Source organism: Takifugu flavidus, unplaced genomic scaffold (genome assembly GCF_003711565.1).
Source record: "Takifugu flavidus isolate HTHZ2018 unplaced genomic scaffold, ASM371156v2 ctg209, whole genome shotgun sequence".
Taxonomy (NCBI): Eukaryota; Metazoa; Chordata; class Actinopteri; order Tetraodontiformes; family Tetraodontidae; genus Takifugu; species Takifugu flavidus.
The window spans coordinates 58180-85000 of NW_026621882.1; the positions used below are offsets into that span (position 1 = coordinate 58180).

At 50.7% G+C, this 26821-nt stretch overlaps 2 protein-coding genes and 1 long non-coding RNA gene across 5 annotated transcripts in view; 2 read left to right on the top strand and 1 right to left on the bottom strand.

Moving 5' to 3' along the window:
• The first annotated feature begins 3390 nt into the window (after nt 1–3390).
• pus1 (pseudouridine synthase 1) lies at nt 3391–8957 on the top strand. Of its 3 annotated transcripts, none has more exons than XM_057023367.1 (6): nt 3391–3560; nt 3752–3957; nt 4037–4174; nt 5768–5870; nt 6080–6804; nt 8045–8957. In XM_057023367.1, the coding sequence occupies exons 2-6, from the start codon at nt 3775–3777 to the stop codon at nt 8075–8077; spliced, it is 1182 nt and encodes a 393-aa protein (XP_056879347.1). In that variant the 5' UTR covers nt 3391–3560; nt 3752–3774; the 3' UTR covers nt 8078–8957. The 3 variants fall into 3 exon arrangements, with proteins under 3 accessions (XP_056879347.1, XP_056879344.1, XP_056879345.1); XM_057023364.1 differs by having other exon boundaries at nt 3414–3644; XM_057023365.1 differs by having other exon boundaries at nt 3419–3667.
• Nucleotides 8958–9664: 707 nt separating this feature from the next.
• Nucleotides 9665–20982, top strand: noc4l (nucleolar complex associated 4 homolog). The gene is made up of 15 exons (XM_057023363.1): nt 9665–9840; nt 10760–10880; nt 10985–11091; nt 11397–11504; nt 13760–13909; nt 13989–14091; nt 14176–14210; nt 16500–16550; nt 16919–17030; nt 17112–17172; nt 18852–18962; nt 19355–19518; nt 19594–19676; nt 20471–20584; nt 20652–20982. Exons 1-15 carry the CDS (start codon nt 9685–9687, stop codon nt 20781–20783), a joined length of 1608 nt encoding a protein of 535 aa, XP_056879343.1. The 5' UTR covers nt 9665–9684; the 3' UTR covers nt 20784–20982.
• LOC130519783 (uncharacterized) overlaps nt 20942–26821 on the bottom strand; it is a 6837-nt gene continuing 957 nt past the window's right edge. Inside the window, exon 2 of the long non-coding RNA XR_008948471.1 lies at nt 20942–23442. This is a non-coding gene — a long non-coding RNA (uncharacterized LOC130519783). The remainder of the gene's footprint in view (nt 23443–26821) is intronic.

The window sequence follows — 26821 nt, forward strand, 5'->3', positions numbered from 1 at the left end:
GGTCCCAACCCTGTTCCCCTCGTTACTGTAGCTTTGGACGGATGACCCATTGGTCTGAGTGGGCCAAGGGGGCAGGTCCCCTAACCCTGGCGGGGGATCAACCCCAACACAGAAGGAATGTGGGACAGTCACACGATCCAGTAAACAATCCAGTAAACATGATTGTTTACTGGATTTGTCTCCTCTTCTTCTGCTTTCTCCCTTTTGGGGTAATGGGGAGGGTCCACAAAGGGCGAAGGCAGCTCCCCCCTGGATGAGGCGCCAGTTCATCACGTCTACGCAGACGAGACAGCAGAATTCTGAACTAACGAGGCGAGGCCACGCCCCTTTAATGATGACCACAATAGTCATTAGCAGTGTGAATAATGAATAACAGTAATTACGGGAGCAGAAGGAGAAGGATGGCGGCGGCGTTTGAGGTCCTGAGTGGTCAGGTGACCTGTCAGGAAGTAACCAGTCATGGCTGCGCTGGAGCTTCAATGAGCCACAGGAAGTGAGCGCGACGCTAGCTTCATTTATGCTACGCTAGCCTCATGGTGTGTCTTATCTGACAAGAGTGCACTGCACAATTTTTTCTCTTCTTTTTCCAAAGAGACAATATTCACCCCACATCTGTGTGGATGTCCACAGGGTAACTGGTTGCCATAGCAACACTCCGAGAACCAGACACACTCGACACACTCTTATCCTGTGTGTGTGTGTGTGTGTGTGTGTGTGTGGTGTGTGTGTGTGTGTGTGTTGGAATACACTGTACTATAGGTGTCAGTCACAATATCAGAGGAAAGAGCTACTTAGTGGAGGTCTGTGCGATCTGAGTACTTACAGTTAGTTGCTATTTTAAGTGTTATAGTGCTGTTATTACAGGTGGTATTTTAAGTGTTATAGTGCTGTTATTACAGGTGCTATTTTAAGTGTTATAGTGCTGTTATTACAGGTGCTATTTTAAGTGTTATAGTGCTGTTATTACAGGTGCTATTTTAAGTGGTATAGTGCTGTTATTACAGGTGCTATTTTAAGTGTTATAGTGCTGTTATTACAGGTGCTATTTTAAGTGGTATAGTGCTGTTATTACAGGTGCTATTTTAAGTGTTATAGTGCTGTTATTACAGGTGGTATTTTAAGTGTTATAGTGCTGTTATTACAGGTGGTATTTTAAGTGGTATAGTGCTGTTATTACAGGTGCTATTTTAAGTGTTATAGTGCTGTTATTACAGGTGGTATTTTAAGTGTTATAGTGCTGTTATTACAGGTGGTATTTTAAGTGGTATAGTGCTGTTATTACAGGTGGTATTTTAAGTGGTATAGTGCTGTTATTACAGGTGGTATTTTAAGTGTTATAGTGCTGTTATTACAGGTGGTATTTTAAGTGTTATAGTGCTGTTATTACAGTTATTGTCATCAGGTGCAGTATTATTCCAGCTGTTATAACACCCAGATCACAGCAGCTGAGAGGAACACTGTGGTGTTTAGCATGATGCTTGAATGTGTCGATTCAGGCAGAACCAGAAGGACCCGTCTGATCTTCTGTTCTCATTATGGGATGGAGTTTCCAGGTGGACCGTTAGGACGACGACAGCTCTTCCTGGAGCTCGTCCTGCCCATCCTGAACCCCAGAAGAGTTTTAGCACGATTGGATTCACAGCAGCGACGGTTGCTTCACAGCCTTCTCGTCGGTTACCTTCCCCAGCAGCCACCGGGCCGCTCAACATCTGTCTCGCCCCTGGAGGTGGAGCCATTTTAGGAGGAAGACTTCTTCAAACAAAGTGAGAGTCCTGAACCATCCCTGGACCATTCAGAGCGCTGATCTGCTCGTCTCTTCTGTCCAAATAAATCGGACGTTTCCACATTAAAATTTCAACCACTTTGAACGTTTCCCAGAATACGAGATGATCCGTCCGTCACTGGAGGGGGTGAAACCATCATGGTTGGAACGTTGACCTCTGACCTCTCAGGGTCCCAGGATAACCAGTCGATTTGTGTGATTGTTGTTAATTTGTTCAGTCATGATGATGATTGAGAGTCAGAGCAGAATCTTGTTTTTTAGGATTTGTTAAATTCAGGAGGAGAAGAGAGACTCGGCCCAGGAAGTGGACCGGCCCTGTGCTTTCATCCCAGGATTCTTATCCTCCACTTTCTCCTCTTTTGTTTCTTCTCAATTAGGTCAGTTGATGTGAGACAGTTTAAGCTCCGCCTCCTGATGAATGATGTGATGGAGCCTGCAGGAGGCGGAGCCTGTTGCTGAGAGTCAAATGCTTTCATCTGAATCAAAGAAACAAAGGCCTGATCTTTGATCTGTCACCTCCAGCTTCAGGATTCACCGAGGACCACCTGTGTTCTGCTCTGATGGACCTCACAACCTTCAGTCACACACACCCACACACCCACACACACACACACACACACACACTCACACACACACACACACACACACTCACCTCGAAGCAGGTCACAGCAGTGTCACAGTGTCGCCTAGCGTTCGAACCTATCAACAGCCTCAGAACAAGGAGCTCTCTGTGGTTGCCATGGTGACAAAAAGAGGTGAGCCGAGGATGTTTATTAATAAGTGACGACAATAGGTTATTAGACTGAAGGAGAGAAGGAGATGAGAGAGAGGAGGAGAGGAGAGGAGAGGAGAGGAGAGGAGAGGAGAGGAGAGGAGAGGAGAGAGAGGAGGAGAGGGGAGAGGAGAGGAGAGGGGAGGGGAGGGGAGGGGAGGGGAGGGGAGGGGAGAGGAGAGGAGAGGAGAGGAGAGGAGAGGAGAGGAGAGGAGAGGAGGAGACCAATAGTGTCCTCAAAGTGTTCTTCATCCCATCTATAAACTCGACTTCTCTCATGGATTTGAGGGTGTCCGCAGGAGTGCGTAGTAGCGTAGTAGCATAGTAGCGTAGTAGCATAGTAGCGTAGTAGCGTAGTAGCATAGTAGCGTAGTAGCGTAGTAGCACCGCGTCCGTGTTCTAATGTTCTAAACACACAGTGTGTTTTTGCTCTTCTGTCACTTCTCGTTGAGCTTTGTCGTGAAATGTTGTTGGAGACCAAGTCGAGCCGTCGGCCTGTTGTGAACACAAGCAGATGTTTGGGGTTCCACCGCTCACAGATTTCACACCTTCGTCAGCTTCACATTACATTTAAGATCAACTCTGTGATGCACATCTGAGCTTTAAACAAACCAAAGTGAGCGGTGACAAACCATGAAAAGGTGCTTTATTCACAAAACAATGAAAACGTACGGAAACAGAAACATTGCGTGACTGTACCACAAAATGAAAAGCACACAGCTGCATTTAAACATCTCGGGACCCACGTCATTCACATATTTAGGACGAATCAGCAGAAACTCTGCTGAGAAAATAAAACGCACGAGGAGCCGCTCACAGGGTCGCTTCCTGTGACGCACCGGAAGCGACGACAGCGGATGTCTCGCGATATTCGCTGCTCGAGCTTGAAAATGACAGAGACCACGTTGCTGTTAGCTTTAGCTGCTAAGCTTCTATAAACACAGGTGAACGCTGTCCGTGGATCACCTGGTTCTCTCTGCTCACCGATTACTACCTGCTCACTGGGTACGATGCTTTAGAGAGATATGTTAAAAATTCGACCTGTATTTGCTGCCTTTGTCAGACAGAGCGTGACGTCGGAGAGGACAGGTAAACGGAGTTCGTGTCCCAAGGTTCGGCTCCGTTCTGGGCTCGCTCGTCTTCTGTTTGAGTGGGTGTTCTGGAGTAACCCGAAGATCTGCTGGGCTTCCCCGCAGGGATCCTGTCTTGGGTGGTCGACATGATGTCTGGAGGTGTGGATCAGAAGATCCAGCAGTTGAAGAGGGTCCAGGAGGGCGACGAAGACTGTGTAACAAAGAGGAGGAAGACAGATGTGGAGCCCAGTAACGAGGACAGACGGTACCCCAAAAAGAAGGTTGCCCTGCTCATGGCCTACTCTGGGAAGGGATACTATGGCATGCAGGTACAGACATCAGCTGGGCTTTTTGTCTTTGCCCGGTTTTCCTCTGTCCCACTGGTTTTAAGTGTGTTCTTCATCTCAGAGGAATCCCGGATCTTCTGAGTTCAGGACTATTGAGGACGACCTGGTTGCTGCACTTGTCAAATCTGGCTGCATCCCCCAAAACCATGGAGATGACATGAAGAAGATGTCTTTCCAGAGGTGTGCAAGGACGGACAAGGTGGGTGTTCCCAGATGGAAAGATGGGAACAGAATTCCATTGTTGGTCTGAGGGGCTTTGTCCCACAACTGGGAAGACATTTAGAGAGGAGTTTTCTCTGAGGACACTCATGGAAGGTCAAAAACATGCTGTAGTTTTGATCTTTACAGTTAAACTGTTGTAAAATGTCTTCAGCTGCAGGAGAACATCATTCATCAGTTTTATTGGCTCCATATTCAACCTAAAACTGGATCCTGAAGTTATTGATCCCTAATTGAAAGAGTAGCACACGGGAAATACGCTTACGTTAGCGTTCCAAGTGAGGAGTTGATGGACATGATGGACAAATGAGTTCTTGTTCTGTTGGCCTGTCCAGCACTTGGGAAGGAGCAGTGTTTGGCCGAGCAGGCTCCTCTGGTTGCTGATGACATTCCGTGGAGGCTGGCTGGCATTATCCATCATATCCAGAGTCCTCCTCTCTGCCACTGTCACCAGGGAGTCCAGCTTCATGCTGACTTCATGTGTCCTTGGATGCCCCCCCCCCCCCCAACCAACATCTGCAGAAGGTTGCTGCAGGCAGTGAAGTACCACAGTCTCCTTAGGAAGCACATCCTGCTTTGTGTCTTCCCGTACAGGTGACTGGTGTGTGGTCCAGTCCAGTTCATTGCCCGAGGTGTTTGTAAGAGTCCGAGCAGGACAGGAACAGGACCTGGCGGTCCTGGTCTGGACCTCCAACATCAATAAGCACCTCCTTTGTGTTGGAGGTGTTGAGCTGTAGGTGGTTGGTGCAGCAGTCTGATGCTCCTCTCATCCCACCATGGATGGAGGTCAGAGGTCAGGGCAGCACCAGTCTGATGCTCCACTCATCCCACCATGGATGGAGGTCAGAGGTCAGGGCAGCACCAGTCTGATGCTCCTCTCATCCCACCATGGATGGAGGTCAGAGGTCAGGGCAGCACCAGTCTGATGCTCCTCTCATCCCACCATGGATGGAGGTCAGAGGTCAGGGCAGCACCAGTCTGATGCTCCACTCATCCCACCATGGATGGAGGTCAGAGGTCAGGGCAGCACCAGTCTGATGCTCCTCTCATCCCACCATGGCTGGAGGTCAGAGGTCAGGGCAGCACCAGTCTGATGCTCCTCTCATCCCACCATGGATGGAGGTCAGAGGTCAGGGCAGCAGCAGTCTGATGCTCCACTCATCCCACCATGGCTGGAGGTCAGAGGTCAGGGCAGCACCAGTCTGATGCTCCTCTCATCCCACTATGGCTGGAGGTCAGAGGTCAGGGCAGCCAGTTGATGGAAGGTTCTGGATCAGAATTCTATTCTGAACAACAATTCGAGCACCTCCAGTCAAATATATATTGCAGTGTGAGGTCATTCTTATTCTGTTTTTTGCTCATTTAATCATTAGTTTCTCAAAAAGTCGAGAAAAAATATTTGGAGGAAAATATTTTGCAGGCCTTTTACTTTTTATTTGAACAATTTAAGGATGGGTAGAATTCTTTGTCGTCTGTTTACAGGAGTGGTTGCTGTGAATACAGGTGAAGTTCCATCACCACTGACATTTAGGTGGTGTTGCTATGACAACCGTTGTTGGTGTTTGGCTTTTAGGGCGTGTCTGCAGCTGGTCAGGTGGTGTCGCTGAAGCTCCTGCTGATTGATGACCTCACTGAGAAAATCAATGAACATCTGCCCCCACAGATCCGAATCTTGGGTGAGTTGACTCCTCCCACGCCGACTTCATTTACCAGATCTATTGATCTGTCCACAACATGACTGAAATAAATGATGGTCTGATCTTCTCCATGTGTCTCTTCTCAATAACAGCCTTATATGAGCAGCTACAGATGTTGGATCCACAAATGCAAAGCGCCAGATCTGCACAAACCATGATTTTAATCTCGTACTTTCTTCTTTTGATAGGTGTGAAACGGGTAACTCAGGGCTTCAATTCCAAAAACAACTGTGATGCTCGTACGTATGCGTACATGCTTCCAACTGTGGCCTTTTCTCCAAAAGACTTTGATGCCGCTGGAACTGCCCCCAGCTTCCGCCTGCAGCCGGAGACGCTGCAGAGGGTCAATCACCTGTTTGCTCACTACAAAGGGACCCACAACTTTCACAACTTCACCTCACAGAAGGCCCCAAACGACCCAAGTGCCCGTCGCTACATCACGCACATGTTGTGTGGCGAGCCTTTCATTCGTGGTGACACGGAGTTTGCTGTGATCACCGTGCGGGGTCAGAGCTTCATGCTACACCAGATCCGAAAGATGATCGGCCTGGTAATTGCCGTAATAAAGGGTTACGCTGGAGAAGAGGTCATGGAGCGCAGCTGGGGGCCGCAGAAGGTGGACGTGCCCAAAGCTCCGGGCCTGGGTCTCGTTCTGGAGAAAGTCCACTTTGACCGCTACAACAAGCGGTTTGGTGGAGACGGGTTGCATGAACGGCTGGAGTGGGAGGAGCAGGAGGAGGCTGTCCAGGCCTTCAAGGAGGCCTACATCTACCCAACCATCATGGAGACGGAGCGTCAGGAGGGTTCCATGGTCAGCTGGATGAACACACTTCCCATCCATGACTTTGAAGCCAGTGCGGGTGAAGCCCAAGACGGATGCCGTCTCCAACCACGGCCTGAATCCACCAACGGAGTAAAATGCACTCGCACGTTATAGCAAATATCACTTTGTTCACATGATTCTTTATTGCTGCTGAACTCGCAGTGACTGAATATTTTCAGCCGTGCTGGAGTCAGTCTGGCAGCTGTTAAATACATCCACAGCTTCCAGTTCTGGACTGTGATACTTGTGTTATACTCACATTAACTGGGCCCTCTCTTGCGGGCCGAGCTGTCCCCGACCGCCTCGCACTCACGGAGCAAACTGCCTCATATTCCTCCCACACCGTATATCGTATCAAGCACCCTCATTAAAACTTGTGCTAAAGCTAACCTCTTCCAACCCTGCCATGAAGGGGGCGTTCAAAGGGGACACTTTTACAGCCCCCCCCCCCCCCACGTATGTTCAGTCAGCTGGTGGAGAATGAAAATGCCTGAAAAGGCTCCGTTTGGATGTCTGTCAGACGGTCACACCGTGAATAGTCCCACGTTTGTGCTGGTATCTGCCCCATAAAACCACAGCTCTCTGTTTAACCCTAACCCCTAACCCTAACCCTACTAACCCTCTAACCCTAACCCTACTAACCCTCTAACCTAACCCGACGAACCCGAACCCTCGAACCCTAACCCGCGAACCCTAACCCGACTAACCCTCTAACCCTAACCCCTAACCCTAACCCTCTAACCCTAACCCTCTAACCTACTAACCCTACAACCCTCTAACCCTAACCCTCTAACCTACTAACCCTACAACCCTCTAACCCTAACCCTACTAACCCTAACTCTCTAACCCTAACCCTAACTCTAACCCTAACCCCCTAACCCTACTAACCCTAACCCTACTAACCCTAACCCTACTAACCCTAACCCTATTAACCCTCGGCTTTTGGGTTAGGGTTAGTAGGGTTAGAGGGTTTGGGTTAGAGGGTTAGTAGGGTTAGGGGTAGTAGGGTTAGAGGGTTAGGGTTAGGGTTAGAGGGTTTGGGTTAGAGGGTTAGTAGGGTTAGGGGTAGTAGGGTTAGAGGGTTAGGGGTAGTAGGGTTAGAGGGTTAGGGGTAGTAGGGTTAGAGGGTTAGGGTTAGTAAGGTTAGAGGGTTAGGGTTAACCCACCATGCTTGATCCTTCACTTTTATCAACCAGTGAACGTCAGTGACTTTCATTTTGACATCATGGAGCCATGTTAAGCTTAGAGAAATGAACTTATTCTGAGGAGGAGCATAACATGTTAGATCCTTTATATTCATCATGATTATTATTTCTGTTTTTCTTTACAGGACATTGTCAACGAAGGCCACATTTCTGATTAGAAGAACCAGAGTTTGCTGACCATGTTTGTGCTAAAATCGACCAATATGGCCATTTTTTATGTTAGTTTTTTCATTTCAATTGTTTCTGTATCCAAAAGTATGAAAGCAACAGTGACATCATAACAAGAGACCGTTGGATCCCATAGAGCGCCTGTAATTCCCACCTTCTTTAAGAAGTCTCTGATTAGAGTTGGGATCGTGACTCTGCCACAACCGGACCGGAACCCAGCGGCCCGTGACTGAGAGGAGCCCTGACTGGCTCCAACGGCGGCGACCAGAGACTCACACCAGCTTTATGGTCTGTTGATGAGGGTTTTGGCGTCATGCTCCGTGCCGACATGAAGGAGCTTTAAGTTATCCGATCTGAGCTGCGGTCAGGGGGGGGGTTCCCTTTGCCCTCCGGACTGAGAACGTTTGCTTTTTACAGTGGTCTGCGGCTCACGTTGATCCTCACTCTGTTGCTGACTCGATTAAAAGTACCGTCAAAAAAGTGACCGAACCATCAATGGAGCGACTCGGTGCCATCTTCACAGTGAAGGCTGAATAAAAGCGACTGACATGAATCAAGAGCAGTGCATCATATCATGGTTGTTTAAAGGAAGAAATCAAGCCTCCCTCATCATGAGGCAGCTGCTGCTTCCACATGCAGAATGTCTTCAGTTTTCACGAAGCACCGGCAGCTGAAGAGAAACGGATCCTGGTTCTGATCCGGACTTTGTCATGATGATGTTTGAAATCATAATGAAACCTTTTAGGTTGTGCAGAGTTTGGGGAGAATCTGTTGGAAGCTTTGAATGTTAGTATAATATAAAGCTCGGGGTCATTTTCCTAGTTTTTCCAGGAAGTTTAGAAGAGGAAATAAAATGTTTGATGAAGTATATTGAAGTGGTGTTATTGATTATTAATGGCATATATTGAGTACCGAGTATGTATGAACATCGGGGTGAACTGATCGAAGGAGTTATGTTGGTTGTACTGTAGATGTTTCTTCATGTTTGGGTTGATTCTCATCAAGTTATTCTATATTTCAAATATAGAGAAGCACTCGTGTCTGCGTTTGAGAGATGTGGGCAACTGTGGTGGCTGAAAGGAATTCACCTCCCAAAGAAGGTGCTGCTGCTGTCAGGCCTGGCTTTATCTTTATTTCTTGCACAACAACAATAGAGACAGAGACAATTTGCAGATAAAGTCATAGTTAAGGATATCCAAGGTAGTTTTCTATGTTAGTTAAGGATAGTTATTCCCTAAACCTTTTTTATTTCAAGCTTTTTCTATTTTTTTCCAGCCCTAACCCTATAAAAAAGGCACATTTAATTTCAGAAGCGTCGTGAAGGAAGCCGAATATTAGACACAAAAAGCAACAAAAGATTCTGGGGAAAATCAGATGGCTGTTGTCGTTCAGCCTCCAGCTGAAAGGGGGCGCGATAACATTTAGGAATGCTAAATGTTATTGATTAATAATGCTGGTGTTCGCAGTAGTACCGCACGGTGTCACTGCTGTATAGTTGTCATTGATTTTGAATGATCACAATTTGATTGGTGGTTTAAAACATGTACGCTGTGTCGGGTCACGTGACAAACACGTGACTGACGCGTCAGTCAGAAACATGGCGCCGGTTTCCAGGAAGCGCCACGTGAGTTCAGCAGTGGCGGAACAACAAACGGATAAAAGAGTTAAAATCGAACCGAACCACAAAGTAGAGGAAATTTTACAAAGTAAAAAACATGCGAATGCGGTTTACGACATCTTCGAGCTCCTGCAGGTAAAGTCAGTCCGCAACAGCGGAGGAGAACTTTGTAAATATTATTTATCTGCCATGTTTGTGATCACAGAAACGTTTACAGTCGTTTCCTGGATTTCCTCCGAATATTTGTCGGAGCTACTTGTACGTTTTCGAATTAAATGGATTAAAGTTCAGTCAGTCGGGCATGTTGGCACGTGGCGGCCAGTTAGCGTCCGGGATGGGTCGCGTCCCGGCTGGGTCGCGTCCCGGCTGGGTCGCGTCCCGGCTGGGTGGCGTCCGGGCTGGGTGGCGTCCGGGCTGGGTCGCGTCCCGGTTGGGTGGCGTCCCGGCTGGGTGGCGTCCGGGCTGGGTCGCGTCCCGGTTGGGTCGCGTCCGGCTGGGTCGCGTCCGGCTGGGTCGCGTCCGGCTGGGTCGCGTCCGGGCTGGGTCGCGTCCCGGCTGGGTCGCGTCCCGGTTGGGTCGCGTCCCGGCTGGGTCGCGTCCCGGCTGGGTCGCGTCCCGGCTGGGTGGCGTCCGGGCTGGGTGGCGTCCGGTTGGGTCGCGTCCCGGTTGGGTCGCGTCCCGGCTGGGTCGCGTCCGGGCTGGGTCGCGTCCCGGCTGGGTCGCGTCCCGGTTGGGTCGCGTCCCGGTTGGGTCGCGTCCCGGCTGGGTCGCGTCCCGGTTGGGTCGCGTCCCGGGCTGGGTGGCGTCCGGGCTGGGTCGCGTCCCGGTTGGGTCGCGTCCGGCTGGGTCGCGTCCCGGCTGGGTCGCGTCCCGGCTGGGTCGCGTCCGGGCTGGGTCGCGTCCCATCCCGGACGCTAACTGGCCGCCACATGCCAACATGCCCGACTGACTGAACTTTAATCCATTTAATTCGAAAACGTACAAGTAGCTCCGTCCCAGCCGGGACGTGTCCCAATCACCCACGTTCTCCTCGCTTGGCTCCATCCCTTTTCAGTCCGAGAAGGTGGCGGATGTTGTCGGAGCCGCCGGTGCCTGCAGTCGCCTGTTCTGCTGCTTGTTGCAGAGGAGGGAGATGTTTCAAGGAAAGGTGCCTCCAGAGGAGGAGGCCATGAGTGGTGAGTGTTCGCTCCTCTCAAGTCTTTGCACTGTTGAGGAGCCGTGTGTGAGCGCGAGTGTGTGTGAGCACAAGTGTGTGAACAGGAGTGTGTGCTCGTGCCAGGACATTACAGCCCCCAGGAGAAATACAGCATCTTCATGAGGCACCGATACAGCAGCTGTGTGGAGATGCTGCTGGAACTTCTTGACCACGAGCTTCACCAGATCGCAGTGAGTTGAACAGGAAGCCGTCCACGCGTCCCTGAAGCGAGGAGCATCCCAATCTGCATTGTTTGTTCTGGAAACTCCATTTAATCTGATAACAAACGGCATCATTTAATTCAGTAATAAAATTGAATAAGATTCTCTCTACTTGTCACACAAGCGCGAGGATATTTTGATGCTCTGATCAAAGCTTCCAATCGGGACGCGCAGCCAGTGCAACTTTTCCTGAAAAGACCATTTAGCTGCCAAAAAGCAGTGTTGCATAAAATGAGCTGGGACTGAAGCTGCTCCTGTCCCCCCCCCGGCTGTAGGAGAGTGGCCTCTGCTGCCTGATGCAGTTCGCTGCAGCTGAAGGAAATCATCCTCTCCTGGACCTGGACTGGAGCGAACACCACAGCTTCCCCCGAGAGCTCATCCTGGTAGGGCGCCGGCCAATATATGAGGAACCATCCTATCGTTCCTAAAACGGGGTTCAGCGTTAGGGTTGGGGTTGGGGTTCAGGGTTGGGGTTCAGCGTTAGGGTTGGGGTCCAGGGTTTGGGTTCAGGGTTGGGGTTGGGGTTGGGGTTCAGGGTTGGGGGTTAGGGTCCAGGGTTAGGGTTCAGGGTTTTGGGTTGGGGTTCAGGGTTCAGGGTTGGGGTTCAGCGTTAGGGTTGGGGTTCAGGGTTAGGGTTGGGGTTCAGGGTTTTGGGGTTGGGGTTCAGGGTTGGGGGTTAGGGTTGGGGTTCAGGGTTAGGGTTGGGGTTCAGGGTTAGGTTTGGGGTTCAGGGTTTTGGGTTGGGGTTCAGGGTTGGGGGTTAGGGTTGGGGTTCAGGGTTGGGGTTCAGCATTAGGGTTGGGGTCCAGGGTTAGGCTTCAGGGTTAGGGTTGGGGTTCAGGGTTGGGGGTTAGGGTTAGAGGGTTAGGGTTGGGGTTCAGGGTTAGGGTTCAGGGTTTGGGATAAAACTTTTTTTGCACTGGCGTACTGATCGGAATAATAGGGGATTGTGGAGGATGGAGGAGCAGCAGCTGTTGGCCAGGGCTTGAGACCAGTCCCAGGCAGAATCACCCAGGGTTAGGGTTTACGGTTAGGGTTTAAGGAAGCCGTAGATTAAGGGTTAGGAGTGGAGTTAGGGTTAGCGCTCCAAGCAAGTTTGTCCCTTGACAAACTTTGCTCGGGTTGTGTAACTCCTTAGAACATGAATGTGGATTAGCCCTAACCCTCTGACCCTCTAACCCTAACCCCCGAACCCTCTAACCCGAACCCTCTAACCCTAACCCCCAACCCTCTAACCCTAATCCCCTAGCCCTCTAACCCTAACCCCCAACCCTCTAACCCTAGCCCTCTAACCCTAACCCCCTAGCCCTAATCCCCTAGCCCTCTAACCCTAACCCTCTAACCCTAACCCCCTAACCCTCTAACCCTCTAACCCTAACCCTAACCCTAACCCTCTAACCCTAGCCCCCTAACCCTAACCCTCTAACCCTAACCCCCTAACCCTCTAACCTTCTAACCCTAACCCTCTAACCCTAGCCCCCTAACCCTAATCCCCTAGCCCTCTAACCCGAACCCTCTAACCCTCTAACCCTAACCCTAACCCTCTAACCCTCTAACCCTAACCCCCTAACCCTCTAACCCTCTAACCTAACCCTCTAACCCTCTAACCCTAACCCTCTAACCCTCTAACCCTAGCCCCCTAACCCTAATCCCCTAGCCCTCTAACCCTAACCCCCTAACCCTCTAACCCTCTAACCCTCTAACCCTAACCCTAACCCTCTAACCCCCTAACCCTCTAACCCTAACCCTCTAACCCTAACCCCCAACCCTCTAACCCTACCCTAACCCTCTAACCCTAACCCCCTAACCCTCTAACCTCTAACCCTAACCCTCTAACCCTAGCCCCCTAACCCTCTAACCTCTAACCCTAGCCCCCTACCCTAATCCCCTAGCCCCCTAACCCTCTAACCCTAACCTCTAACCCTAACCCTAACCCCCTAACCCCCTAACCCTCTAACCTAACCCTCTAACCCCCTAACCCGAACCCTCTAACCCTCTGACCCTAATGTGGGTGTTTGGTTAGGGTTAGAGTTGGTTAGAGTGCTGTCACTGCGTGTCCGCTCTGTCCTCTGGGGGACGGGGGGACGTCTGTCTTCAGTGCGCAGCATCGTGTGAACAAAGTCATGGACGTTCAGCTGATATTATCGCGACAGGAGGTGGAGAGGATCCTTTAGTCACTCATGAGGAATTGCTTGAATTTATTGTGTGGTCTGTTTATTTCAAGCGTTAGCGTCAGGGTTAGCATTTGCAAGCACTTTCGCCATAAAGACGGGATTTTTTTATTTTCAAAATCTCTTCGCAACCGACTTCCTGTCCTGCACACACAGGGTGATGTGTTGGGTTCCCCCATCTGACCGCACAAGTTCGCTGAATTTGTTAAGGTCTCTTAAAATAAAGTCCCAAACCATTTTGAAATTCCCTCCAATATTTTCCCTCAACTCCATTTTCCCGCCTCTTCCCTGTCCTCCACATTAAAGGTGGTGTGTGTGATGTCCCATGAGCTTTACATTTAAATGAGTGCTGACTCGAGGCAGAGAAACTTCCTGTTTGTGGTGCCGGTACTGGAACCACTGGAGGAACCTTTCCACTCCAGCTTCCTGTAACCACTGTGTAACGCTCGCTGCTGATGTCATGCTAGGCGGTGGTCAACAAACTTCTGTCCAAAACCGTGGACTCTTCCCTGCTGATCTCCAGATTCCAGGAATTTCTGGAGATGGACGATGTGAGATATTACGTGATGAGCTCAGTTCGAGAGAACTTGACCAAAGTGATGGACAGGAGCAGAGGGGTAGGATGGCCGAGCCCCTTTCCTCACCTTTCACTCCCTCTTCAGACATCTGATCGCTGCTCTTTTGTCTTTATGGTAGGAAGTTCTGCCTGTGTATCAGAGCAACGTCTTCACACTCATGTCCAACATTAGCATTCCCAACCAGGAGTCAGAACTCACCAGCTTCATGGTCAAACAAGGAGGTGAGTGCGTCGCATCAGCATAGAAGAGTACGATCACGAGCTGGATGCCACAGGATCTTCTCAGACAAAGGGTTTCTCTTCCAGCCAACCATGCGGACTGGAAAGCTGCTAAGCTAAAGGTGAGGCATGTTTTTGCTGCTACTGCTGCTGCTGCTACTGCTGCTGCTGCTGCTGCTGCTGCTACTGCTGCTGCTGCTACTGCTGCTACTGCTGCTGCTGCTACTGTAGCTGCTGCTGCTACTGCTACTGTAGCTACTGCTGCTGCTGCTACTGTAGCTGCTGCTGCTACTGTAGCTACTGCTACTGTAGCTGCTGTAGCTGCTGCTACTGCTACTGTAGCTACTGCTGCTACTGCTGCTGCTGCTGCTGCTACTGCTGCTGCTACTGTAGCTGCTGCTGCTGCTGCTGCTACTGTAGCTGCTGTAGCTGCTGCTACTGCTACTGTAGCTACTGCTGCTACTGCTGCTGCTGCTGCTACTCTGCTGCTGCTGCTACTGTAGCTGCTGCTGCTGCTGCTACTGTAGCTGCTGCTGCTGCTGCTGCTGCTACTGTAGCTGCTGCTGCTGCTGTAGCTACTGCTGCTGCTGCTACTGCTGCTACTGCTGCTGCTGCTACTGGTAGCTGCTGCTGCTACTGCTGCTACTACTGCTGCTGCTGCTACTGTAGCTGCTGCTGCTGCTGCTGCTGCTGCTACTACTGCTGCTACTGCTACTGCTGCTACTGCTGCTGCTGCTACTGTAGCTGCTGCTGCTGCTGTAGCTGCTGCTGCTGCTGCTGTAGCTACTGCTGCTGCTGCTACTGTAGCTGCTGCTGCTACTGCTACTGTGTAGCTGCTGCTGCTGCTGCTGCTACTGCTGCTGCTACTGCTACTGTAGCTGCTGCTGCTGCTCTGCTGCTGCTGCTGCTGCTACCTAACCGCTGTAGCTGCTACTGCTGCTACTGTAGCTGCTGCTGCTACTGTAGCTGCTGCTACCGCTGTAGCTGCTGCTACTGCTGCTGCTGCTGCTACTGCTGCTACTGTAGCTGCTGCTGCTGCTACTGTAGCTGCTGCTACTGTAGCTGCTACTGCTGCTGCTACTGTAGCTGCTGCTGCTCTGCTGCTGCTGCTGCTACTGTAGCTACTGCTGCTGCTACTGTAGCTGCTGCTGCTACTACTGCTGCTGCTACTGTAGCTGCTGCTGCGCTGCTGCTGCTACTGCTGCTGCTACTGTAGCTGCTGCTACTGCTGCTACTGCTGCTGCTACTGTAGCTGCTGCTACTGCTGCTACTGTAGCTGCTGCTGCTGCTGCTACTGTAGCTGCTGCTACTGCTGCTACTGTAGCTGCTGCTGCTGCTGTAGCTGCTGCTGCTACTGTAGCTGCTGCTACTGCTGCTACTGTAGCTGCTGCTACTGCTGCTACTGCTACTGCTGCTACTGCTGCTGCTGCTACTGTAGCTGCTGCTGCTGCTGTAGCTGCTGCTGCTGCTGCTGTAGCTACTGCTGCTGCTGCTGCTACTGTAGCTGCTGCTGCTACTGCTACTGTAGCTGCTGCTGCTGCTGCTGCTACTGCTGCTGCTACTGCTACTGTAGCTGCTGCTGCTGCTGCTGCTGCTGCTGTAGCTACTGCTGCTGCTGCTACTGCTGCTACTGCTGCTGCTGCTACTGTAGCTACTGCTGCTGCTGCTGCTGCTGCTGCTACTGCTGCTGTAGCTACTGCTGCTGCTGCTACTGCTGCTACTGCTGCTGCTGCTACTGTAGCTGCTGCTTCTGCTGCTGCTACTGCTACTGTAGCTACTGCTGCTGCTGCTACTGTAGCTGCTGCTGCTACTGTAGCTACTACTGCTACTGTAGCTGCTGTAGCTGCTGCTACTGCTACTGTAGCTACTGCTGCTACTGCTGCTGCTGCTACTGCTACTGCTACTGTAGCTGCTGCTGCTGCTGCTGCTGCTGCTACTGTAGCTGCTGTAGCTGCTGCTACTGCTACTGTAGCTGCTCTGCTGCTGCTGCTGCTGCTACTGTAGCTGCCTGCTGCTACTGTAGCTACTGCTACTGTAGCTGCTGCTGCTGCTACTATAGCTGCTGCTGCTGCTGCTGCTACTACTGCTGCTGCTGCTACTGTAGCTGCTGCTGCTGCTACTGCTGCTGCTGCCTGCTACTGCTACTGTAGCTACTGCTGCTGCTGCTACTGTAGCTGCTGCTGCTACTGTAGCTACTGCTACTGTAGCTGCTGCTGCTGCTACTGCTGCTGCTACAGCTACTGTAGCTGCTGCTGCTGCTACTGTAGCTGCTGCTGCTGCTGCTGCTGCTGCTGCTGCTACAGCTACTGTAGCTGCTGCTGCTGCTACTGTAGCTGCTACTACTGCTGCTGCTGCTGCTCTGCTGCTCTGTTGTGTTGCTGCCAATGGTGAGAGATGTCTCTTCATTACAGGAACACAAGCGTGTCTTTGAGAAGATGTGGCTGGGATTTCTAAAGTATCAGGTATTTTCTGCTTCTCTCACCCTCCTGATGCATCAGGGGGCCGTTGGGTGTCCACAATGCACAGCAGTGGGCAAACAGGCATATCTCAGTCACACCCCGGGTCACAGCACCACCCCGGGTCACAGCACCACCCTGAGGCCAGCAGAACCGCACAGCTATTAGAGATATTGGTGCATGGGAACCAATATTTATCATGCTAAGCAGGGGGGCGGAGGGTTCCTGGTTCAAGCCCCCTGTGGACCAAAGATGGGACATGTGGTGATGCCAGTACAGCACAGGGATGCTGCAACAATTCTCTCCCGGTGTCCCTGAATGTAACTAAAGACGTGCAGTCACATTGCATGAGGATTTTCGTCTGTATATTGCAGTTGCCTAGCAACATGTATAAAAAGGTCCTGGTGATCCTGCACGACTCGGTTTTGCCCCACATGAGTGAGCCCTCGCTGATGATCGACTTCCTGACTGCTGCCTATGAAATGGGTGAGTGAGATGTTCCACAGCTGCTGTCTGGGTCCACATGTGATTTCAGAAGCTGTTGTCCAACTTCGTGTTTCTGAACAGGGGGCGGCATCAGCCTGCTGGCTCTGAATGGACTCTTCATCCTCATTCATGAACACAACCTGTGAGTCCACACAGCCGTTAGGGTTGGGGGTTAGGGTTAGGGTTAGAGGGTTAGGGTTAGAGGGTTAGGGTTAGAGGGTTAGGGTTAGGGTTAGGGTTAGGGTTAGAGGGTTAGGGTTAGGGTTAGAGGGTTAGGGTAGAGGGTTAGGGTTAGAGGGTTAGGGTTAGAGGGTTAGGGTTAGGGTTAGGGTTAGAAGGTTAGAGGGTTAGGGTTAGAGGGTTAGGGTAGAGGGTTAGGGTTAGAGGGTTAGGGTTAGAGGGTTAGGGTTAGGGTTAGAAGGTTAGGGTTAGAGGGTTAGGGTTAGAGGGTTAGGGTTAGAGGGTAGGGTTAGGGTTAGAGGGTTAGGGTTAGAGGGTTAGGGTTAGAGGGTTAGGGTTAGGGTTAGAGGGTTAGGGTTAGAGGGTAGGGTTAGAGGGTTAGGGTTAGAGGGTTAGAGGGTTAGGTTAGAGGGTTAGGGTAGGGTTAGAGGGTTAGGGTTAGGGTTAGGGTTAGAGGGTTAGAGGGTTAGGGTTAGAGGGTTAGGGTTAGAGGGTTAGGGTTAGAGGGTTAGGGTTAGGGTTAGGGTCAGAGTTAGAGGGTTAGGGTCAGGGTTAGAGGGTTAGGGTTAGAGGGTTAGGGTTAGAGGGTTAGGGTCAGGGTTAGAGCGTTAGAGGGTTAGAGGGTTAGAGGGTCAGGGTTAGAGGGTTAGGGTTAGAGGGTTAGGGTTAGAGGGTTAGGGTCAGGGTTTGAGGGTTAGGGTTAGGGTTAGAGTTAGAGGGTTAGGGGTAGAGTTAGAGGGTTAGGGTCAGGGTTAGAGGGTTAGAGGGTCAGGGTTAGAGGGTCAGGGTTAGAGGGTTAGGGTTAGAGGGTAGGGTTAGAGGGTTAGGGTCAGGGTTAGAGGGTTAGAGGGTTAGGTCAGGGTTAGAGGGTTAGGGTTAGAGGGTTAGAGGGTTAGGGTTAGAGGGTTAGGGTCAGGGTTAGAGCGTTAGAGGGTTAGAGGGTTAGAGGGTCAGGGTTAGAGGGTTAGGGTTAGAGGGTTAGGGTTAGAGGGTTAGGGTCAGGGTTAGAGGGTTAGGGTTAGAGGGTTAGGGTCAGGTTAGAGGGTTAGGGTCAGGGTTAGAGGGTTAGGGTTAGAGGGTTAGAGGGTTAGGGTTAGAGGGTTAGGGTCAGGGGTAGAGGTTAGAGCGGTTAGAGGGTTAGAGGTTAGAGGGTCAGGGTTAGAGGGTTAGGGTTAGAGGGTTAGGGTTAGGGTTAGGGTCAGGGTTAGAGGGTTAGGGTTAGGGTTAGAGTTAGAGGGTTAGGGTTAGGGTTAGAGGGTTAGGGTCAGGGTTAGAGGGTTAGGGTCAGGGTTAGAGGGTCAGGGTAGAGGGTTAGGGTTAGAGGGTTAGGGTTAGAGGGTCAGGTTAGAGGGTCAGGGTTAGAGGGTTAGGGTTAGAGGGTTAGGGTCAGGGTTAGAGGGTTAGGGTTAGAGGGTTAGGGTCAGGGTTAGAGGGTTAGGGTTAGAGGGTTAGGGTTAGAGGGTTAGGGTTAGAGGGTCAGGGTTAGAGGGTTAGGGTTAGAGGGTTAGGGTTAGAGGGTCAGGGTTAGAGGGTTAGGGTTAGAGGGTTAGGGTCAGGGTTAGAGGGTTAGAGGGTTAGGGTTTGGGTGCAGCCGCTTATCTGGCTCCAGCTCTGAGATGAGGTCTCTCTCTCTGTCTGCAGGGATTATCCGGATTTCTACAAGAAGCTCTATAGTCTTCTGGAACCTTCAGTCTTCCATGTGAAGTACAGAGCCCGCTTCTTCCACCTGGCCAACCTGTTCCTCAGCTCCAGGTCTGATCCAATGATTGCTGCCCCCCCCAGACCTGAAATGACTGAGGTCATAGGGGAGGTTCTCATGTAGGCCAGCAGTGTTGGTCACAGTACGGCTGATCACACGACCCGTACTCACGTGATCACACGACCCGTACTCACGTGATCACACGACCCGTACTCACGTGATCACCTTCTGTGAGACGTGCGTGGCCCGTACACCCGGACACTTGTGAGGGTGCACGGTGGTGATCAGTGAAGGGGAAATAATGACCAAAGGCACTGAAGTCTTCAACATATAAACAACAGTTTTAATGACAGCTGAATTTTGTGTGTGTGTGTGTGTGTGGTGTGTGTGTGTGTGTGTGTGTGTGTGTGGTGTGTGTGTGTGTGTGTGTGGTGTGTGTGTGCAGTCACCTCCCTGCATACCTGGTGGCTGCCTTTGCGAAGCGTCTTGCTCGTTTGGCCCTCACGGCGCCCCCTACTGGGCTCCTCATTGCTCTTCCCTTCATCTATAACCTGATCCGCCGGCACCCGTCCGTCAGAGTCCTGCTGCATCGGCCCAGTGAGGAGGAGGGTGAGTGTTGCTGACAGCAGATACAGAGATCAGTGTGTTTCTGGGGTGGATCTCTTCAGGTGTGTGTTTCCACAGCAACCGTCGTCGACCCTTATGTGATGGAGGAGGAGGATCCTGCTCAATGTGGAGCTTTAGAGAGCAGTTTGTGGGAGATTAAGGTGCGTTCGTCATGACAACTGTAGCTTCAGTAATGTAGCATGTTGCTGTTGTCTGATCAGAAAACCCCAGTTGTCCTTGTGCGATCACAAGGTGCAGGTGGGGAGGGGGGGGGCAGAGGAGATGAGGACAGGAGACAGAAGGAGGGGCAGCCTGGTGATCATGTGATCAGGTGATCATGTGATCATGTTTGTGGACGCTGGCAGCCTCGGCCTCTAGGCAGAACTAAGAGACTAAGGTGGTGTCACGCTGTCCCCACGCTCTCCCCACGCTCTCCCCACGCTGTCCCCACGCTGTCCCCACGCTGTCCCCACGCTGTCCCCACGCTGTCCTCACGCTGTCCCCCACGCTTCCCCACGCTCTCCCCACGCTGTCCCCACGCTGTCCCCACGCTGTCCCCACGCTGTCCCCACGCTGTCCCCACGCTGTCCTCACGCTGTCCCCACGCTGTCCCCCCGCTGTCCCCACGCTGTCCCCACGCTGTCCCCACGCTGTCCCCACGCTGTCCTCACGCTGTCCTCACGCTGTCCCCACGCTGTCCCCACGCTGTCCCCACGCTGTCTTCACGCTGTCCCCACGCTGTCCCCACGCTGTCCTCACGCTGTCCCCACGCTGTCCCCACGCTGTCCCCACGCTGTCCCCACGCTGTCCCCACGCTGTCCTCACGCTGTCCCCACGCTGTCCCCACGCTGTCCTCACGCTGTCTTCACGCTGTCCCCACGCTGTCCCCACGCTGTCCCCACGCTGTCCTCACGCTGTCCTCACGCTGTCCTCATGCTGTCCTCATGCTGTCCAGACCCTGCAGAAGCATCACCATCCAGATGTGTCCAAAGCTGCAGGGCTGATCAACACACCCCTTGTTCAACAGGAGGAAGACATCAGCAAGGTGCTGGAGACCACAACCTACCAGGTGGGTCTGCTCAAAGGACTCGGGACATTTTCTCAGGGCCTCCATCACACTTTCATGTTCTTCACAGCTGATGGAGCAAGAACTGAAGCAGACTGTGGTGAAGAAGATCCCGCTGGAGTTTGAAACTGCTGCACACTTCCTTCAAGGAGGAGGAGGAGCGTTGGGACGCCACTTCTGTCTGACCTTCACATCTGTCTGACCTTCACTTCTGTCTGACCTTCACATCTGTCTGACCTTCACTTCTGTCTGACCTTCACTTCTGTCTGACCTTCACATGCTGATAGAGCCGCCCCCTGTGGCTGTTACCAGACTGATTAGATTAATTACCTGATTAATACCAATACTTGATCTTCCTGATCATTGAGAAAAGCTTTTTAATAAAGTCATTCTGGATTCTACATGCTGTTCATTCATCCAGGCAACAACATCAGGCTGAATGCAGATCCTGGAACTGTTCCAAGATATTCCGGACAGGAAACTGACTCGGCTTAAAGGAAAAGACACAAATAAGACATTTCCAAAGATAAACATGTAGCTGGAATGTTGGAAAAGAGACAGATTCTCTTCTACTTGACTCAGTTTATCCCAGCAACGCTAATACAGCGGCTGAATCTAATATTTAATATCATGACTATATATATAATATAATATATATATAAATATCATGACTTCTGTCCTCGAGGGATCCATTTGATGTTGAGCTCCGACGTCCCGTTGTGAAACGTGATCTTTGTGTCTTCTGACGTGCAGGACATGAAATCGGCGTCCACGTGGTCGGGGGCCACCAAAGCCTTCAGACTCCATATTTATTAAAAGCTGCTGTTAAAGTCACTTAAGGTTGATTTATGAATCTTTTATAAACTGAAGGAAGAACAGGACTGGCAGCAGTTGCTAAGCAACAGAATGAGGCACTTTATCCTTTTAAAGCAGACAGACCTAAAACGTTTGAATTTCCATCTTTGTTAGAGCTGGAACACATTCCCCAGCTCCTCCCCCCATTGTAACCATGGCAACAAAAGCCCCAAATTGAGGGCCGGCCAAAATGTCCCTGACCCCTAATGAGCCCTGACCCCTAACCCTAACAGGAAGAACCCTTGTGCTGGGCCAGGCCCTTTTGGAGCCCCCCCGCCCCCCTGCTGCTGATGGTGAAGTATTTAACTTCACCATTCTAACTTGAGTCTGTTGGGAACTGGCTGAGAAGGTTCCTGGTTCCAGCCCGTGCCGACAAAACATGGAAGGTGAACGTCCCAGACCACCTTCAGAGCACTACTGAGGTACCCTTGAGCAAGGTACAGAACCCACAAAGGGTCCTGCAATGAAGAGGCGGACCAGGGGTGGACCGACCTTCCCCCACATGTGACCCCTGGTGGTTTAGAAGATGATGCAAAATAATAAAGATTTTTTTCATACAAAACATAAACAACATATTTCACGGTTGAAAATGTATTAGTCTGACACGTTTTTAGATGCCTCAAACTCTCAGTAGTAATGAGCGCTAGCCAAATGCTAAGCTAGCCAAGACGCTAATCAGAGGGCGTCGGCACCAGGAGAGCGACCCTTCGCTCCGTTCCACCTGTTCCATCACAATCGGTGAGTGACTGTGGCACACGAGGGAAAGAATAGAAATGTGTTAAATATGTAAATATAAGTTAAATAATAAAACTAAGCAGCATCTCAACATAACTGAAATTGTGGCATTAAGTGCAAATGGTGCATGAAGATGAATAGATTTCCTTCCCTTGAAATAGACGTGAGAAACGGGTGGAAATGACTGAGGAACGAGGACAGAGGTGCGCTGGATCCACAGAGATGCTTCTGGCCCCTTTCCTGACTCTGGACTTGTACAGAACCTGGATGGAGGGCAGGCTGGTGCCGGTGATCCGGTCTGTTCCTGTCCTGTTTGATGGCCGACCCAAACCACACAGGCATGATGGTGGAGTAAAACTGGATCAGCAGTTCTTCCTGAGCTGGTCCAGGAAGTCCAAGCTCTGCTCATGTTCAGGTCAGATTGATTCACAATCACGATTTTCCTGCACAATTAATATCGCAGATGTGCGACATCATGAGTTCTTGTCATTTTAAGCAGTTTATGGTGAGGACTTGTTTTGGTTGCTTTCAGTGTGTAATCTTTTGGTATTTAAGGGTGCTGGAAAACCCGAACCGTTATTCCATCTTTGCACTTACACCTCAATCCTGATACTTGTTTAACAGAACTCCACAGACCTGAAGAACCATCAAGACCTGAAGAACCTTGAAGACCTGAAGAACCTTGAAGATGAGCAGGAGAATAAAATGAGCAGTGAATGGTGACACCGGAGCTGCCGGAGGTGCAAACAGGAAACGTGCACAGATGTCTCACGTGGCCTCACACTGAAGGTGTGTGAGTTGTCGCCCTGGCAACAGGACAAGGTGCAACAGAGTGGCGCCACCATCATGGACCAGCAAACCACGTCTATCTTGTTCAAATGTTTGCTTGGTTTCAGATGTCATTTCCTGTGTTTGTGTTTCCAGCTGTTGGGCGGTGGCAGCTCAGTCTGGAGGGTTGTCATGTGTTGGGGGCCCAGAGCACTGCCCAGGTACCCTTGAGCAATCCACCAGCTCATCGCAGGTGACGCCTTCACTCATAGAGGTTTGAAGTGTTGCTTCTGACTCTATAAAACAGGACTGTGAGCATGACAATAACAGCACAAACCTCCAGATATCATCATCTCCAGATCACTGAAGAAATAAAGGAGTTGGATTTGATCATTAGTGCCACCTGTGAGGATCACTGAAGCTGAGGGAGCACGACCTGGAGAGGTTGGCTAAAGGTGGGTTAGCCTTCTTAGCATCCAACTCCCAGAATGCAACACAAATCTCTGCAGGTTGGACGAGAAACCCTAACCCTAACCTAACCCTAACCCTAACCCTAACTCTAACCCAACCCTAACCCTAACTCTAACCCAACCCTAACCCTAACTCTAACCCAACCCTAACCCTAACCCTAACCCTAACTCTAACCCAACCCTAACCCTAACTCTAACCCAACCCTAACCCTAACCCTAACCCTAACTCTAACCTAACCCTAACCCTAACTCTAACCCAACCCTAACCCTAACCCTAACCCTAACTCTAACCCTCTAACCCTAACCCTAACCCTACCCTAACCCTAACCTAACCCTAACCCTACCCCTCTAACCCCTAACTCTACCCAACCTAACCCAACCCCTAACTCTAACGCCACCACCCCTAACCCTAACCCTAACCCTACCCCACCCTAACTCTAACCCAACCCTAACCCTAACCTAACACCTAACCCTACTCTACCCTAACCCTAACTAACCCCACCCCTAACCCTAACCCTAACCCAACCCGAACCCTAACCCTAACCTAACCTAACCCTAAGGGTAGGGTTAGGGTTAGGACACGGGACACGGGTTCAGACACGGGAGCCATTCTCAGGCTTCTCCCCTGATGAAGCAACACAATTGCGAAACGTCGGGATTCTCCACCTCTGTGTGCTAGCTCTGCTGTCCTTTTTACGGTAATTGGACCAGCTTTTAACTTGCTTTTAACAGAAATTTTCTAGATTGTTTTACGGAAGCTTTTAACTCTTATTGGCTTTTAAATCTTTGAAATTGAAATAAAGATACTTTTAATCCAATGGTGGGGGGCTCTGCCAGCCCAGGATCGATTAAATGACTCCCCTGGAAACATTTTTAAACTCCAAGTGGCGCCACTAACTGTTTTGGAAGTTTTATTCCAGCGGACTACAAACAGAAGTACGACGGCAACTAGGACTGAACCAAGATCCTAGGAACTCAAAGCAAACCAAGGACACCCACCCACGTCGAAAACGAAAAGATCGACCCTGGGAAGAAAGCTACAAACACCAGCATCAGCAGGTAAGAGCCCTCCACCACATGTTTGATTCACACAGGACAGCATCTACACGCAGGGATGGACCTGAGAATGGCTCCACCTTCACATACAGGTACACACACAACACATCCCTCTCCACGACACCACAGGACAGAACACAACGCCCAACACACTCCATCCCACTCAATCACCCACCAGACCCAGACACTAGACACACTAGCAAACAATATTTCAAACTGATACAAGCAATACATCACAAAGAAATCATGGACATTGCACTTACTACTGACACACTCCCGTTAGGTATGAAAAGACAAGTACATAGACTCACAGACTTCATCAAACCTTCCACTCCAACAATAGACACACGCAACAAGATCCAGGAAAACACTAATCAGTGGATGAAAAACACAATGTCTGTACTCCACCAACATTACGCAAACACAATCAGGTCCATATCTATATCACCTTTCAACACAATAGCAGCCCAAATAGCCACCGGTTGGGCCCATAAGCGCTATGGCCCAAGACTCACGGCCACTTCATTACAAACATTCCATACACTTTGCCAGGACAGCCAAGAAGCAACCGCCATCACCATCTCTCCACAACCCCAAGCTACAACCAACAACTCACCAACCCATGCCTTAGCCACCATCCCGGAAGTGGTTGAAGAAAACCTTTCACCACGACCAACTCCTTCACATCACCCTCCACACACTGTTGAAATAGCAACGTCATCCACCCACACAGTCAGTAAAGGCCCCAGCAAAACACCGGCCTTCTTTCCACTATTCACTCCGCAACCTACATCACGTCCTAAGATCCCTCCCGGCACACCGACATCACCTTCAGAACTTTCCCATAACGATTCTCCAGACCCATCCACCCTAAACCCTACGGCCAAGCGGGTCACCTGGGGGCCTCCTCCACCTAAGGAAGACCCAGTTCCTGCCATTGTACCCGTCCCCCCTACAAGTTCCTTCACTACTGAACTACCTGGTAAAATTATTTCCACCACACCCAAGTTACCCATAATAGCTACAGATACCCACCACCCCATCACCCAGCCGACCACACAGGATCACAATTTAATCACACACAGTTTTCACTCCAATGTCTCTGTCTCTCTCCCAGACAAGATCCTCCCCTCTTCCCCACAGCTACCTTCCGCTGGTACCCAGGTGGATCTGATTGAGCTAGGGATCCCATCACAATGCAGGCCGAAGCAGGCCAAAATGATGACCAGGGTGCCAAAAGTCGATGCTGACTGCCAGACCACCCTATCTGAGCCTCCTACCTCCCCACAAACATCGGGGGAGTCTGCATTGTTGGCTCATCAGCCCCAGAGCACCAGCACATCCACTGACTCAAACCTAACTCACCCCTCTTCCCCTCCGTCCCCCTCATCCCCTCCAGTTACTTCTCCAGAGCCAAGTGACAGTTGGCCATCTGTATTTCCTAGCCCGTCTCAACCCTCAACACTTCCCACCTTTAGGCCAAATTACCATTTAGCTAGACCCAACCACAAAATCCAGGACTGGGTCTTCAAAAGCAATCAAAGTTTCCTCATCCTGGGTGACTCCAACATTCACCACATCCCCGAATACACCAATCCAGACATACAAATAGACAGTTACCCCGGAGCAAATGCTTACCATTTCCTCAAAGTCTGTGAAAAATCCCCCCCCAACCCGAATACCGAGATCGTAATCTTTGCCATAGGCATTAACAACAGAGACCAGGACCCAAGCAAAACCACAATCAAGCAACTAAGGAGATTATTCCGTGCTGCTAAGCGGACCTTTCCCAATGCAGCAGCCTACTTTCCCATCCTCAACTACTCATCCCAGTTAACACAGACACAACAGGACAATTTGGAACTTATCAACGAAACCATGACAACACATTACCAAACACTGCCGGAAATCCCAAACCACCTCTTCATTACAGAAAAAGACAACATCACTTGGACCCCCTATACAGCAAGACTCATATTTGCTAACTGGCGCGGACAACTTCTTCCTGAAACCCCCGTAATTTAAATTTGCACTGAGCACAGATTCCAATCTCAATCCCAACCCTAACCCCAAACCTAATCCTAACCCCTCCCACTCCTACCCTAAACCCAACCCAACCCTAACCCTAACCTTAACCCTAACCCTAACCCAACTCCAACCCTAACCCTAACCCTAACCCTAATTCCAACCCTAACCCTAATGCTAACCCTAATGCTAATGTAACCCTAACCCTAACCCTAACCTTAACCCTAACCTTAACCCTAACCCTAACCCTAACCCAACTCCAACCCTAACCCTAACCCTAACCCTAATCCAACCCTAATGCTAATGTTAACCCTAACCCTAACTCCAACCC